The sequence below is a fragment of the Trichoplusia ni genome, chromosome 7 (assembly GCF_003590095.1).
Source record: "Trichoplusia ni isolate ovarian cell line Hi5 chromosome 7, tn1, whole genome shotgun sequence".
NCBI lineage: Eukaryota > Metazoa > Arthropoda > Insecta > Lepidoptera > Noctuidae > Trichoplusia > Trichoplusia ni.
Genome location: NC_039484.1, coordinates 14,394,844 through 14,407,405, shown reverse-complemented (window position 1 = coordinate 14,407,405; position 12,562 = coordinate 14,394,844). Strand labels below are relative to the sequence as shown.

General features: G+C 32.8%; 1 protein-coding gene across 2 annotated transcripts; it reads right to left on the bottom strand.

Moving 5' to 3' along the window:
- Positions 1 to 5,824: 5,824 nt before the first annotated feature.
- On the bottom strand, positions 5,825 to 12,462 carry LOC113495668. 2 transcript variants are annotated; one of them, XM_026874521.1, is made up of 6 exons: positions 12,118 to 12,462; positions 10,302 to 10,451; positions 7,416 to 8,699; positions 6,929 to 7,094; positions 6,517 to 6,715; positions 5,825 to 6,088 (listed from the first exon to the last, which is right to left on the bottom strand). In XM_026874521.1, exons 1-6 carry the CDS (start codon positions 12,241 to 12,243, stop codon positions 5,971 to 5,973), a joined length of 2,043 nt encoding a protein of 680 aa, XP_026730322.1. In that variant the 5' UTR covers positions 12,244 to 12,462; the 3' UTR covers positions 5,825 to 5,970. The 2 variants fall into 2 exon arrangements, with proteins under 2 accessions (XP_026730322.1, XP_026730323.1); XM_026874522.1 differs by lacking the exon at positions 10,302 to 10,451 and having other exon boundaries at positions 12,118 to 12,461.
- Between the last annotated feature and the right edge of the window lie 100 nt (positions 12,463 to 12,562).

Below are 12,562 nucleotides of genomic sequence, written 5' to 3'. Positions count from 1 at the left end.
TTTACGATGCGCTTATGCGTAATTATGTGGAGACTTTTAGTCAGACGGAAGATATCATGCTTTATAATAGTCCAGGGATTACAACACTATTCAGTCATCGCGTAATAAACACGCTGTAATTAATAGTAGTACATTATTAAGTATTAAGTTCTAATATAATATTATAACTGCATCCTAAGAGCACACTTAACGTATAAAACTATCTAATTACTATTTGGTTAATGAAATGCCATCCGAAAGATGCAGTATAATGTTTAGATACAGTTCAACAAACTTATTATTAGTAGGTATGGTGATATATTAGTATTATGCTATTTATTTATGGGGCGATTATAATATTGACTTCTAGATGGGCAACATCGAGCGACGAACGCACGCTCACTTAACATATGAACAAAATTATGTATTTTTTTTTTATATTTTTGTGGTATATTTTGTATAAAAAAATGAACTCCTTAATTTCTGTTAAATATTGTTTTTCTTTAAACGAATACACTAAAAGACAAACTTGTTTTTAATCAGTTTTTGGTTTTTATTATTTTTGCTATTTTTTCTGTTTTTATATTTTTTTTTGTAAATTGAAACTAAACCATGGCTTCAACACACTTCTATTGCTGCACGACGTAGTGTTGGCCTTACCGCGTAAGTAGTTATTATGATACGACAGTTCAATATTATAATGTACTGATACTTTTAGCTATTCAAAAAGAAATCCTGATAATTTTTCTCTACAGACTATTAAGCCCGTCCGTATATATGGTAACAATTTTACCTCTTAAGCGGTCGTTAATTTATAGCTCAAATAGATTACATTTTAAATAATTTGCAACTTCTAGCAACAACTATTACCTATCCACTGAGCTATAGTTACATTTAATTTACTGATTTTCGAAAGCACGTATTCATCAGATATGAAAGCATTATTAACGACGATGTGATATTATACCTTTTTCTATTATATTTTTGTACTAGCATCAATACATTATGCTGTTACAGATCTAGCTCGCATTTATACGGTTACATGTCTTTAGCAGCAAAATAAGCATTTTAATCTGCATCGTATAAACTGAGTGTATCAATAATATATAAGTACTCGGTTAAGCCACAGCCACTATGATAACAATGAGACCAAGACAAATAAACATTTCTTAGTGAGGAGAGATGTCAACAAGTTGGTGTTCTAATCAACGATTGTATTTTCAAGAATGTTTTTTTTTATTCTATCGTTCAATTGTTCTCCCTACTAATTAATACGCTTACTAAACTTGCCTACATTAATGCAAGTCTAACAAGCGCTAAACATTTATCCATCTCAGCTCAAGTATTCCTTAAGACATAACATTATAAGACAGAACATTTTTCCCTATCGCACTAATATTATTATCTACGTAGATTAGTATATATTAAGTATTTTTTTAAGAATAAGCTATTTTGTCTCACAGTCGATTTGTGTTATAGATGTACGGCCTATGATACTTCAGATAAGTGATAAATATAGAACTAGTCAAGTAACACAAATATTTATTATTTTTGAGGATATATAAAAGCCACCGATGTATGTTATCTAACTTGTTATAAACTGTATAATGTATAATTATGCTACACTGGCAAGAATTCTATTTGTACTTATGTGCGTGTTACAAGCCTGTATCACATTACGCTGCGCACGAGTGTATGTGCAATGTTCATTGGATGTCGAGACATGTTACGAGAAAGTTTATGCATCTAAATTACTACTTTTTCATTGGCGATACTTACAACAGACCCGACACTTCAGTGATAACAAGAATTGATGTATTTAGTTATACACTCGAAGCGTGCGAGTTTTCAAGTGTTAATTAGTACCTAATTTATATGTACTCCAAAGCTCGTAACAAGTGTACTTGTATTGCACAGCCAGGGGCGCATAGTGTGATAGAGGCCTTAGTGCTTCGAAACTTATTGCAGGACATTAGGATCTCCCCACTTCGACAGAAATCAAAGAAATTAATCAATTCCTGCAAATAAGAGGAAATGAAATACGTTGAATAGGGCTACAGCGAAACTCAAGTAAAATTGAACGCGATAATATAGTCTGATTCAGACGTAAAACAGTAAAAAAATACATATTTATTGAGTTTGTCTTAACGGTGCACGGTCAAACATTATTTGTCCGTTCCTTCGCGAGTCACTTGTCCGTAGCTTCAAAAAAATATATTTTCTCAGTCACTAACATACAAGAGTTTCTGGATCAAGACAAACCCAATTTTTATTGTATTCATTTTAGAATCAGACTTACCACGCTCCAGGTTACTTAGTTTCAAATGAACGGTTTGTAATAACTTCAACGGTGTTATGGAGCTTACACATTGACATTAATGCGTATAGACCCGGCGCCACTATTAATGAATAGATTATCCTTAATTTTATATCGTGGCAGTTCTATATATATTATAAGCAATGAAATAGTTCATAATATATTGATATCTTTCCTTACTTTCGCTTAGTCTTGATTACTTAGTAGCACATTATTGCAATGGAAGCGCCAGGCTTGGTGTGTGTAACTTACATACAGATAATTATTATCGTATTTATCACCAGCACATATGGATTGCTTTGATTATCACGGAAGTCCTATATATCACTATGTAAGCGGAAAACTACTTATTTTAGAATATTACAGGCTTAGGTTTGGATGGTACACCCAGTATGTTGGCAAATATGATGTTAATCTAAAATAATGAGTCACAGCATCTGAAGCAGTATTACTCTTTCTGTATTAAATACATAATTACAGACACGAATTAATTGCAACCCTTGAGCTTATTGTTTTGCAACAATGTAAGTCAAGGCTTCTTGTCAAAAGCCAAAATATTATAAGACAAACAGCGATAGTTTAGTTCAGTTACTGAATGTCATTTTCATTATTTTAGATTAACACCAATTGCGATATTATAATACTACGCAGTCACACGGCACGATCTTACGTTCACAGTTCATTTGTTTTGAATGTCTTATTTCAAAGATGGTAATAACAGAGAACAATGTTGCTAAGTTCTATAATAATGCTGGTGTACAGTATTTAAGTTACATTTTATATTAATATGTGTAACGTAACACTTTAACAATAAATTTGTGATATGTTTATTATTTTGTAATATCTTAACTTTAATCTTACAATATAATTGTCACGGTGGTATTAAAAGGCATACAAGTTATTATACTTGACAGCTATCACCTGATAAACTGAAAGGAAATTGTTTGCAAAGAAGCTAATACATAATGTGAGTGCAACTTAGAAGCAAGGAGTCATGACGATAATGTGTATTGTAACATCTTTGGTGATAACATAATTAAAAAATAATATAGATATTAAGTGATGTTCATATTTTCATTACTTACAAACGATTTTTACAGATCTAATTAATATAATACAAAAAATATATGTCATAATTCGTTTCACTACATGGATTTATACATAAAATAATCATAATATGTACATAATGATCTACCTTAAATAAATGAGGAAAATTAAATAATGTTTAAATCAACTATTATTTACAAAATATTTAATGTATTTATTTATTGAAAGTGACAAAAAATAAAGGCTACTCTAGAATTTTGAAGAAGTTAGGACGTATTCAAGTAATTCTCGTTGTTGGACAAAGTGCAAGAATAAGGTATTTAAAATAATGTTCTAAATAGAACTAGCATTACAGGAAGGTTACTCATGTTTGGTGTAATGAGTGGATTAGCTAACAATGCTTTTTTTTCTGACCGTGACCTTTAAATTGGTAAAACACTTTATTTTTCCGAAATCTGCATTCAAATTTATAAAACAGCTTTATTTTTAACAAATGGCCCTTTTAATAAGCATTAAGCAACATTTATGGCCATGTTCGTAAATCGCGGATATTTTTACGCGATAAATATAAGCTCTTAAGGCTGAACTTTATTCTTGTGGAAACTAGATGGCGCTACACACTGTAGTGCAATTGAAGTGCTTCCACAATCGAAACAGTTATCCAGCCTCCTTTAAGAGCTCATAGCACAGGCCCTGTTTTCAATAAATCATTCGTTTCCCTTTAATCGAACCGCGTTGACCCACATCTGTTCAGGTACACGCCGCACTCGAACATATGTTTATTTAATGAATTCATGAAAACTGTTAATTACAAAAATAATTTAGTATGGTCTCCATATAAATGTGTATATAATTGGTGTAAAATGCAGAGGCACTTCATGCTCTTGTTGAATACATTTCACATTATCTGGGCGAGTGTACGCTGTTACAATAATTAATTACCATCTTATAAAGGTGTTACTCTGTGTCTTGTAGTACTCACGTTCGGTACATGTATTCGAGATATATTTTTTTTAATGTAACCTTCGTTGAACCGGCTATTACATTGTACTTAATATTAATTAGTTGTCAACGTATTAATGGTTTGCGAGTAATCGAATAAGCTTTGTTATTTTGATCATGGAACTTTGCACACAGGTGACATTGGATAGAGATGGCTTCGAATATGTACTTTTAAATGGGACATTGATTACCTTCATTTAATTTAACGGTTAGGTAAATCGCATTGAATGAATTTAATCTTTAGTGCTTACATAAAATGACTGGTTTTCAAAATAAACCTGATAATTCACGAACAAGTTATTAAGTATTCACGTTACATAGTTTCATTCGTTTCTGCTGCAACACAGTGAGTGTGAAATCACTCATTACCAGGACCCATTACTTGAGCCATCGCACCGTAAAATTATAACTTAAAGTGTTTTCCTGTTGACTGAAATAGTTCCATTTTTAGCTGTGAGATAACATGGCGTTATCATGTAGTATGGAAGTCACTTGTTTTTCTTTCGTTAATTTAATAGAAGGTGTATTAGTGTCAATGCCCAAACTATATTCATATAAGAAGAAGCTTGCGCCCACCAGTGGGACATTATCAGACTGCTATTATTTTGTCAACCTGTGAACAAAGCCCACTAATGCTCATTCGCGCGTTGTTTTAGTATTTCAATATGACTATAGACGACTAATTTAATGTTGACTTGGTCAGTTAATTGTAATCTTCAATACTAACAGACAATCGTATTATTGTTTTTCGTAAACGAGGAAACTTAACTTGTAACCTACGCCGACCAATACTCAAATCTAAGCGACGCAACATAGAGCGAACTATCACTCCCACACAGTAATTAATAATATAACAATAGTTAAAATACTTAGAATTGTTCCTCTTCAATAAAATTTGTACGTTTGTTATTAATTCTAAAACATTGTTTTAAGCATAGGCAATTTAATTTACATTCCTCAGATACACAACGAGTACAAACTTTTCACAGGTCTTCACTTGTTATTTAAATTGAAGCTTGTTTTGTTCCGAAGTGTTTAGTATTACTTCGAACACCGTCCAAAACTTTCAAGCTTCGAATTTATGTCGTCCTATATTTTCCTATATATTACCGACAAGCTCAAGACGTATGCCTTTGTAAACTCTCATTAAGAACGAAACTTTCATTGCCACTATTGCCATACATATGCAAAGACAACAAACAAACCGAGCACTACTGTTAGCATGATTACCGTCATAGCCATACCTCAAACACTGCCTTTTAATACGTATCGTCACTCAACCACGGTCTATCTCGAGATCACATTACTCAATCGAATCAAATACACAAGTACACAAAAAGTAAGTACTTCTTTTTAAAACGGAGTCCGTTCGATCCGCATGACCTAACCAGTCAATATCATTTCAACGTAAATAAATAATTATAATTACAACAAAAAAAAAACTAAATTTAGTATTCCATACAATTATATTTCATTAATGCCCTTGTCATTATTTAATAAAATTAAAAAAGAAAATCATTTGAAATCATTAACGATATTAAAAAAAATAGAGATATCCTTGTATGGAATACTTCATAGTGATAATATAAAATGTTGGTGACATAGCTAACCCTGTTATAGCCTGTTCACATGTCAGCCAAAAGCTCAGAGTAGTAGTGCGTCGCACTCAAGTAGTCCACGAGTCGCCGCGGCAGAGGCAGGCCGCTGATAAGGTCGCGACGCACGTACTTTAATATCACAAATCTGAAATCAATTAAAAATATATTATAACACCAAGTAATAAATGCACACTGATGCATATGACATTCTCATGATGAAACCCAAAGGAAATAAGAGTATAAAGGGAAAGTTAGAACTAAATGATATCGTCCATAAATTATCTCGTCATAAAGTGATGCTAGTGTAGACGCATTCAATTAAGTTCTCATATATATCTCATTTGTATATCTCGTACAGTGAGACCATAGGCTCAAAATAAATATATAATTAGTTGTAAACAAAATTTTTCATTTCAAATTATTAATTGTATTAAATCAAGTTGTAGTAAAACAGGACTTACACAGAACTGGTCTTATTTTAGTAAGATATCTATTTATTTACCCTATGCACTGTAAATATAGAAATTTTTCCCGCGAAAAAGCGACCAAATTGTTTTATTATAAACAGCATACCTGCACATGTGTTGGAGACTTTGCACTCGTTTAAATCTTGAAACTGGATATAATAATTGTACTCGGACTGGACCTAATACAGGTCTCAAATTCAAGAAAAACAAATAGCGACCGCTACGCGACGTTTCCACCGCATTCTCAATGAATTCAACTATAGTCTGAGCTTTAAACATAGTGCAGCCACCAAAACAGAAGTTACCTGAAAATATATAAATGTTGAACTTTCTGAATACCTTAAAAAATTGTAAAAATGAAACACAAGAAAGGTAGTTTTAAAGTCTCGATGTTAAAAGCATAGTAACCAAAGAACTGCTAATTAAATGATTAGAAAGCACTCTACAATTGTAGAAAAGCAGAAATTCAATTTTATTTTGTATCTTTTGACTTGGTGGGCATAAGAAATCCGACTTACCCTGATCATGTTCAATCCTTACATGTCTAAGACCATTTAATTTAAAAGTTAAAGTGAATATATAATGGTCATCACTGCTATCTCGGACTATGAACGAGCCATCAGGTTCATTCGACAGAATCTTTTCAGCAGCCTCTACTGATATAGGGCCCCAGTACCAACCATACTGAAATAAATAAGACAAATAAATAATCTGAATAATAATAGTAAACTAACCTGAAATAAGGTTTAGAATAATTTAACAGTATTTTTAAAACCCAAATATAGCAAGAAAATATTCCTACAGAGAAATAGGTTACCGTGTCAGTAATATATTATGCACAGCATCTGTTATATTTCATATAGGTGTTTATTCAGGTAAAGTAGTGCAAATATATTATGACTCTGATCCAACTCTTTCCACAGCAGGTGTAGTTGCAATAAACATAGTAATTATTTATTGTCCATTGAGATGAAAAGTAATTACTCCAATTTAAATGTAACTTACATCTTTAACTTTTTGAATCGAGGTTGCAAAGTCCATAACAGTATCCTCTTCAGTAGCAGTTCTCCGAGCTCCCTGATGGACGTTCGGCGGCTGCGGCAGCGGCGGCAGTGCTCGCCTCACAGCGGCCGGGGGAGTCTCCTCCTTATTCCCACTAAGCTTTTCCACATCTCCTGCGTTCTCCACAACTGGCTGACGCCGCCACCGAAATAAATTACAAAAGCTCTGCTTCAAATTAATTGACAGTATCCTAACAGGGGACATTTTAGTTTTTGGATTTTGGCTCGTGATACTCTTCTTGACAACCTTGTCATTCTTTTCCAATTCAATCATATCCTTCGGAATGTTTTCTTTGTGCTTTTTGTTCTTTGCATTCATACCAAAAGAATTTTTATTAGCTTTCCTATTATTATTGTTGGTTTCCACAGTCCTGGGGAGCTCATTACTTTCCTTCAGGAACACTGTAGAGCATGTATCTTTACTTGTGTGTTTAGTGTGGATGCCAACATTAGTTACTATAGGATTATTCTTTTTATTAATTGTAGCCCTACATTCCGAATCACTCGAACTGGAATAAAGAGTTTGCAAATATTTTCTCATTTCACGTAATGTTAAATGTAATGAATCGGTATCTGAATCACCAGTGGGTTTTTTACAAGATGAGCTAGGCAAACTATGTCTTTTAGTTTTAACGTCCTTATGTCTTGTATTTTCTTTTGGTTTATGATTTTTATCGATGGGGAAATTGTTAGGAGCGATATTTTGAAGCGTGTTCTTTGCCCTCTTTTTGTTGTTTCGTAATTGCTTCTTTCCTTTATTTCTCATGTTGCTGTGACTAGGCCGAACCATATCGATGGGCACCGCATAAATATCGCTGTCGAACGGGACATTATACATATCCGTAATGTCTGACGACTTTGTGGTCAAAGTATCATGCGAAATGGCCTGAGTGATAAAATTTGAATCATCGGCTTGAAACTGTGTTACAAGTGAGTTGTGGCTGCTCGACAATCTCGAAGATAACGAATTTCTCGATGAGGGCCGGTTAGCGCGACATGGACTTAAATGAAGAAGTCTTGGGCTCGCGAACCTGTGATTCAAACACTGACGTCGTTCATACAGCGATTCTGGCTTCAGTTTTCTAGGGTACATAGGCGATAAGTGTCTTGGGTTTATTACTACATCCAGTGTCGATTTCTGTTTGATTGTGTCATCGTTAGTGAAAACGACCGATGGAGGCGCGTATTCAGTCGTGCAATTATCCAAGTTATCCGATACGGGGTTATCCTGTAAAGGGAAATTTATACTGTCAATAGATATCAAGGTGAAAAGCGTACGCTGAAGAACTCACACCTGGTATTATTATATTTTATTGAAAATATTCCCTCTTTTTTTGACGAATATTTGCATTAATATCTAAAGTGACAAGTATAATCGTAATAAAACAAACCTAAAATTTGCTAATATTTACAAAATTACCTCGTTAATATTCGACAGCAATATACTGTTTGTGAATATTACTATTAGACTGTTTGCAACTACCGCGTCACACTGAAGCTCGAGCAATTCCCAACGGGTACCTAACTTATACACCACTGCTCCCGCATATTGCGCATCAACCGCACAGACCTATCTCAATCGAACTGACCGCAAGCTAGGCGCTAACTCTAGTAGGCGTCCTATCGAGACTAAATCAGAAACGTGTCTGCCACGGCTATGTGTGGTCTTTTTTACAATCGTGGTTGATCAGCGAGCTTTATCCTAAACTGTGGGCTTCATGTTAGCTTGATGGATAAGTAGATAGATTAAAGATAGAGTTATATGGTCCATTAGCAAATCTACTTGAAAATATAGCACCGATTATGTAGGCACTCGTATGACACTGGTATTTTCGAATAAATTCTTCTGTCCTCGTTGCTTTAGGATTCACTTACACTAGCTACAGTCTTTGACATTTATATTATTCTTAACTTTAATGGGAATTAAAAGTTTCTCATAGAAAAACAATATAAGTTTGAACAATACTGTGTAACATGATGAATAGAAAATGACAATTCTTTTAACTCGCGTTCTATTTATCGGTATCGAGCGCACGTTACAGTTTCTACAGGAAAGGTAAACAGGAAACGCACGCTTAGCTGAAGATAGCTAGTTAATGCTGTTATGACATAAACGACGTTTATTCCATTAGGGGCTTATATTGGATTACGCGATCGGTTGCAGTAATTAATTTATGCTTCAAGTCTTCCCAGCTGTAGCGTTATAGTTGTAACTAGATATATTTGGAATCAGTCAAAGCAAGTTCGCTATTTTGATAATAAGACTCTTAGATGGCTTTCTGAGGTCCTATTATCAAAATAATGTACTCGAACATTTCTTTCATTATTACTTTGTGAAAAGTTTTATGATAATAACCGCGTAAAAACCACTGAAAAATATATTCAGTATTCAAATTGCGGAGAGGATAAAATTATCACGTACAACAAACGCTTAGCCTTTTAAACACGGTTCGTGATCCGGACGCAGCCGTCTGAATTATTGAACGTGCCCGGTATGTCTGGCTCTTGGATTAATTTGATAGACTGAGATCTGAGCCCAACACGTTTCCTTCACTGATCATTTACATTTCGAATGTTTCGTGTTGAACTAGCATAATAAATGGTTTTGTTGGTACGGGTGAAAATAGGGCTGTTTAATATTTATTTTTTAGATTATTAGAAAGGACATTTCTTAGTGTATTTCGGGCATGTGGGCTTTTTTAATAAAAGATAAATTTTGAATAACTCCAAAATACGTCTCTGTCCTGTGATCGTCACGTAATCCCGAAAACAAGCGTGAATAAAACGTAAACTTCTTAAATGATAATAAATTCGCTAAAACTACCCATACCTGAAACTCAGGTGGTGGTTCTATCGTCGTAAGTATGACTTTTCCAGGACCTTTTTTGACGGTATTAAAAAAATCCCCGCCCATACGCTCTGATGTTTCCGTTGATTCACATAGCGATAACGATTTTTCATCAAAATCACTTTCTTGTAACTGTAGAAAAATAATACTTATTAGATTTCTTTTAAGAAATTCTATTCATTACTATGGCAATATGTATGGACAAAGTTTCGCCTTGTTTTTCCCGCCAACAAATTATGTACATCGCATGTTTGCATATATCGCTGAGTACTTCTTTAGTGCATTCTTTACTCAAATTTACTCTTTTAATAGTGATTGGCTGTGAATCTATCGCTATGAGCACATAAATTATTATTCATACGACACTCGCATTGCAGCATCTACGACTATATATTACGTATACGAATTCTAAAACTGAATGAATTAAGTGCATAATTAAGAGTAATTATTTATTAATGTCGATTTTATACGAAAATTATTACGCTATAGCAATTGAACTACGACAAAGTGCCAGCATAATTGTGGATGTGAAAGATAAATATGCTTAAAGAAAAACAATGGCAATAGTGAAAATAAATTAGCATAGCTGAGCCCTAAAATTAAACATAAAGATAGATTTGAAGCAGAATAAAAAATAAAAGTGTTATACTTTACTTATGACTTATTCTAAAAGTTCTTTTGTAGATTGATTTTAGGATATTATTATAGACATTCATTGTTTTATTCATTTCTTTTATTGTCTCATTGAATGATTTCTTAATATAATTACAGTCCAATACATGATGCAATTTTTTTTCTAACTAATGCTGTTTAAAGTCTAAAAGCCTTCATAGAACATTTTACTTTTATCATTAAGATCTAGATAATAAATCAGTACAAATTCTATAGAATTGATATCAATCTAATAAATATGCAAAGAACTCTTAATAATTATGATAAGATTATCAAGAATGTAAATTCATTAAAAAAAAACACTTGTGTTTCTTATCTGTACACAATAGATTAATAAATTGTAATGTAATATAAATGCAGTATAGGATTCAGAAGTAATAACTTGTTATGACCTTGCAAGCAATTAGTCAAAATGATTTTCCTTATTATTTTAGAAAGAGTATAACTGTGGCAGCATTGCTAGAAACAATAGTACAAGGCTGTGCAAATAAATGAGTAAATATTAGCTTCTGTTAAAAAGAAAAAGTTTTATATTCATGATGAAAATAAACTGGTAAAATTAGGGGCTTGAATCTAATGATAGCCAAAGCCAAAAGCAAGTGTAAATAGTAAAAAAAGAAAAAGAGAACTGCTGAGCAAACAAATCTGAAGTAAGTGAAGCTTACCAATGCAAAGTGTTGTGTAAAACAATAAAAAAGAAGTAGCTATTTGCACTAATAAAAAAGAAAGTTAAACATGATATACTCTACATTCGCAATAAGCAGGGAAAAAATAATTTGTAATGTTATTTACATTACACAACTAATCAGTTTTATCAACATTTAAATATAAACAATGGCACCAATAACCTCATAAACAATTATTGATACAAAATTTAACTTTCTATATGTATTACTCAGTTTATTTAGCACATTGTTATACTTAAATGTTACTGATTATAATTATAACAATTCAGAGCAACAGTTTTGAAGGATAGTAGAAATTAGATGGCATTGAAAATTCATGATAAGTAAATGTATACATATTTTTGATATAGGCAATTAAATCTTTACATAAATCTAATTATCATAATGATTATTTAACAACACAATAAATAATTGGATAAAATTTCTAATGATTAGCTCACCTCGGATGCGACGTGATGCCATCCACTGGCAGAATCACTGGAAAAGGAACCACTGGTAATTATAAGACCACTATCTTCGCTTAATGGAGGCGCCTCGGAGTGTGTTGAAAAAGGCGGAGACTCCATTACCCAAACGTTGATTTGGGATATTTAACATGAACAAAAAATGGACGTAAAACTTAGTAATTTTCATAAAAAATGAAGAAAATACATTGCAGTCTCTTTGCTTTACTTTTTAATAATGCCATACTGGTGTTGGTAGTGTTGGCAGTTTGTTACTATCTAATTATCAAACATCGAGTACTCGATGATTAATAGTCGACTCAATTCGTTTTAATATAGAACCCCATAATTCATTTTTGATTTCTGTTCATACGATTATTCTTAATTTTTTTTTACTAAATTCCTCTGTATCATTTCTCATCCACTTGTATCAATCGACTAA

What these genes read in the sequence shown, in the direction of transcription:
- LOC113495668 (XM_026874521.1), bottom strand. Translation starts at nt 12,243, where the DNA reads ATGGAGTCTCCGCCTTTTTCAACACACTCCGAGGCGCCTCCATTAAGC. An exon ending in AACCACCACCTGAGTTTCAG is followed by an intron (nt 8,700 to 10,301) that starts GTATGGGTAGTT and finishes TTCCCTTTACAG; the next exon opens with GATAACCCCGTATCGGATAA. An exon ending in AAGGATTGAACATGATCAGG is followed by an intron (nt 6,716 to 6,928) that starts GTAAGTCGGATT and finishes ATATATTTTCAG; the next exon opens with GTAACTTCTGTTTTGGTGGC.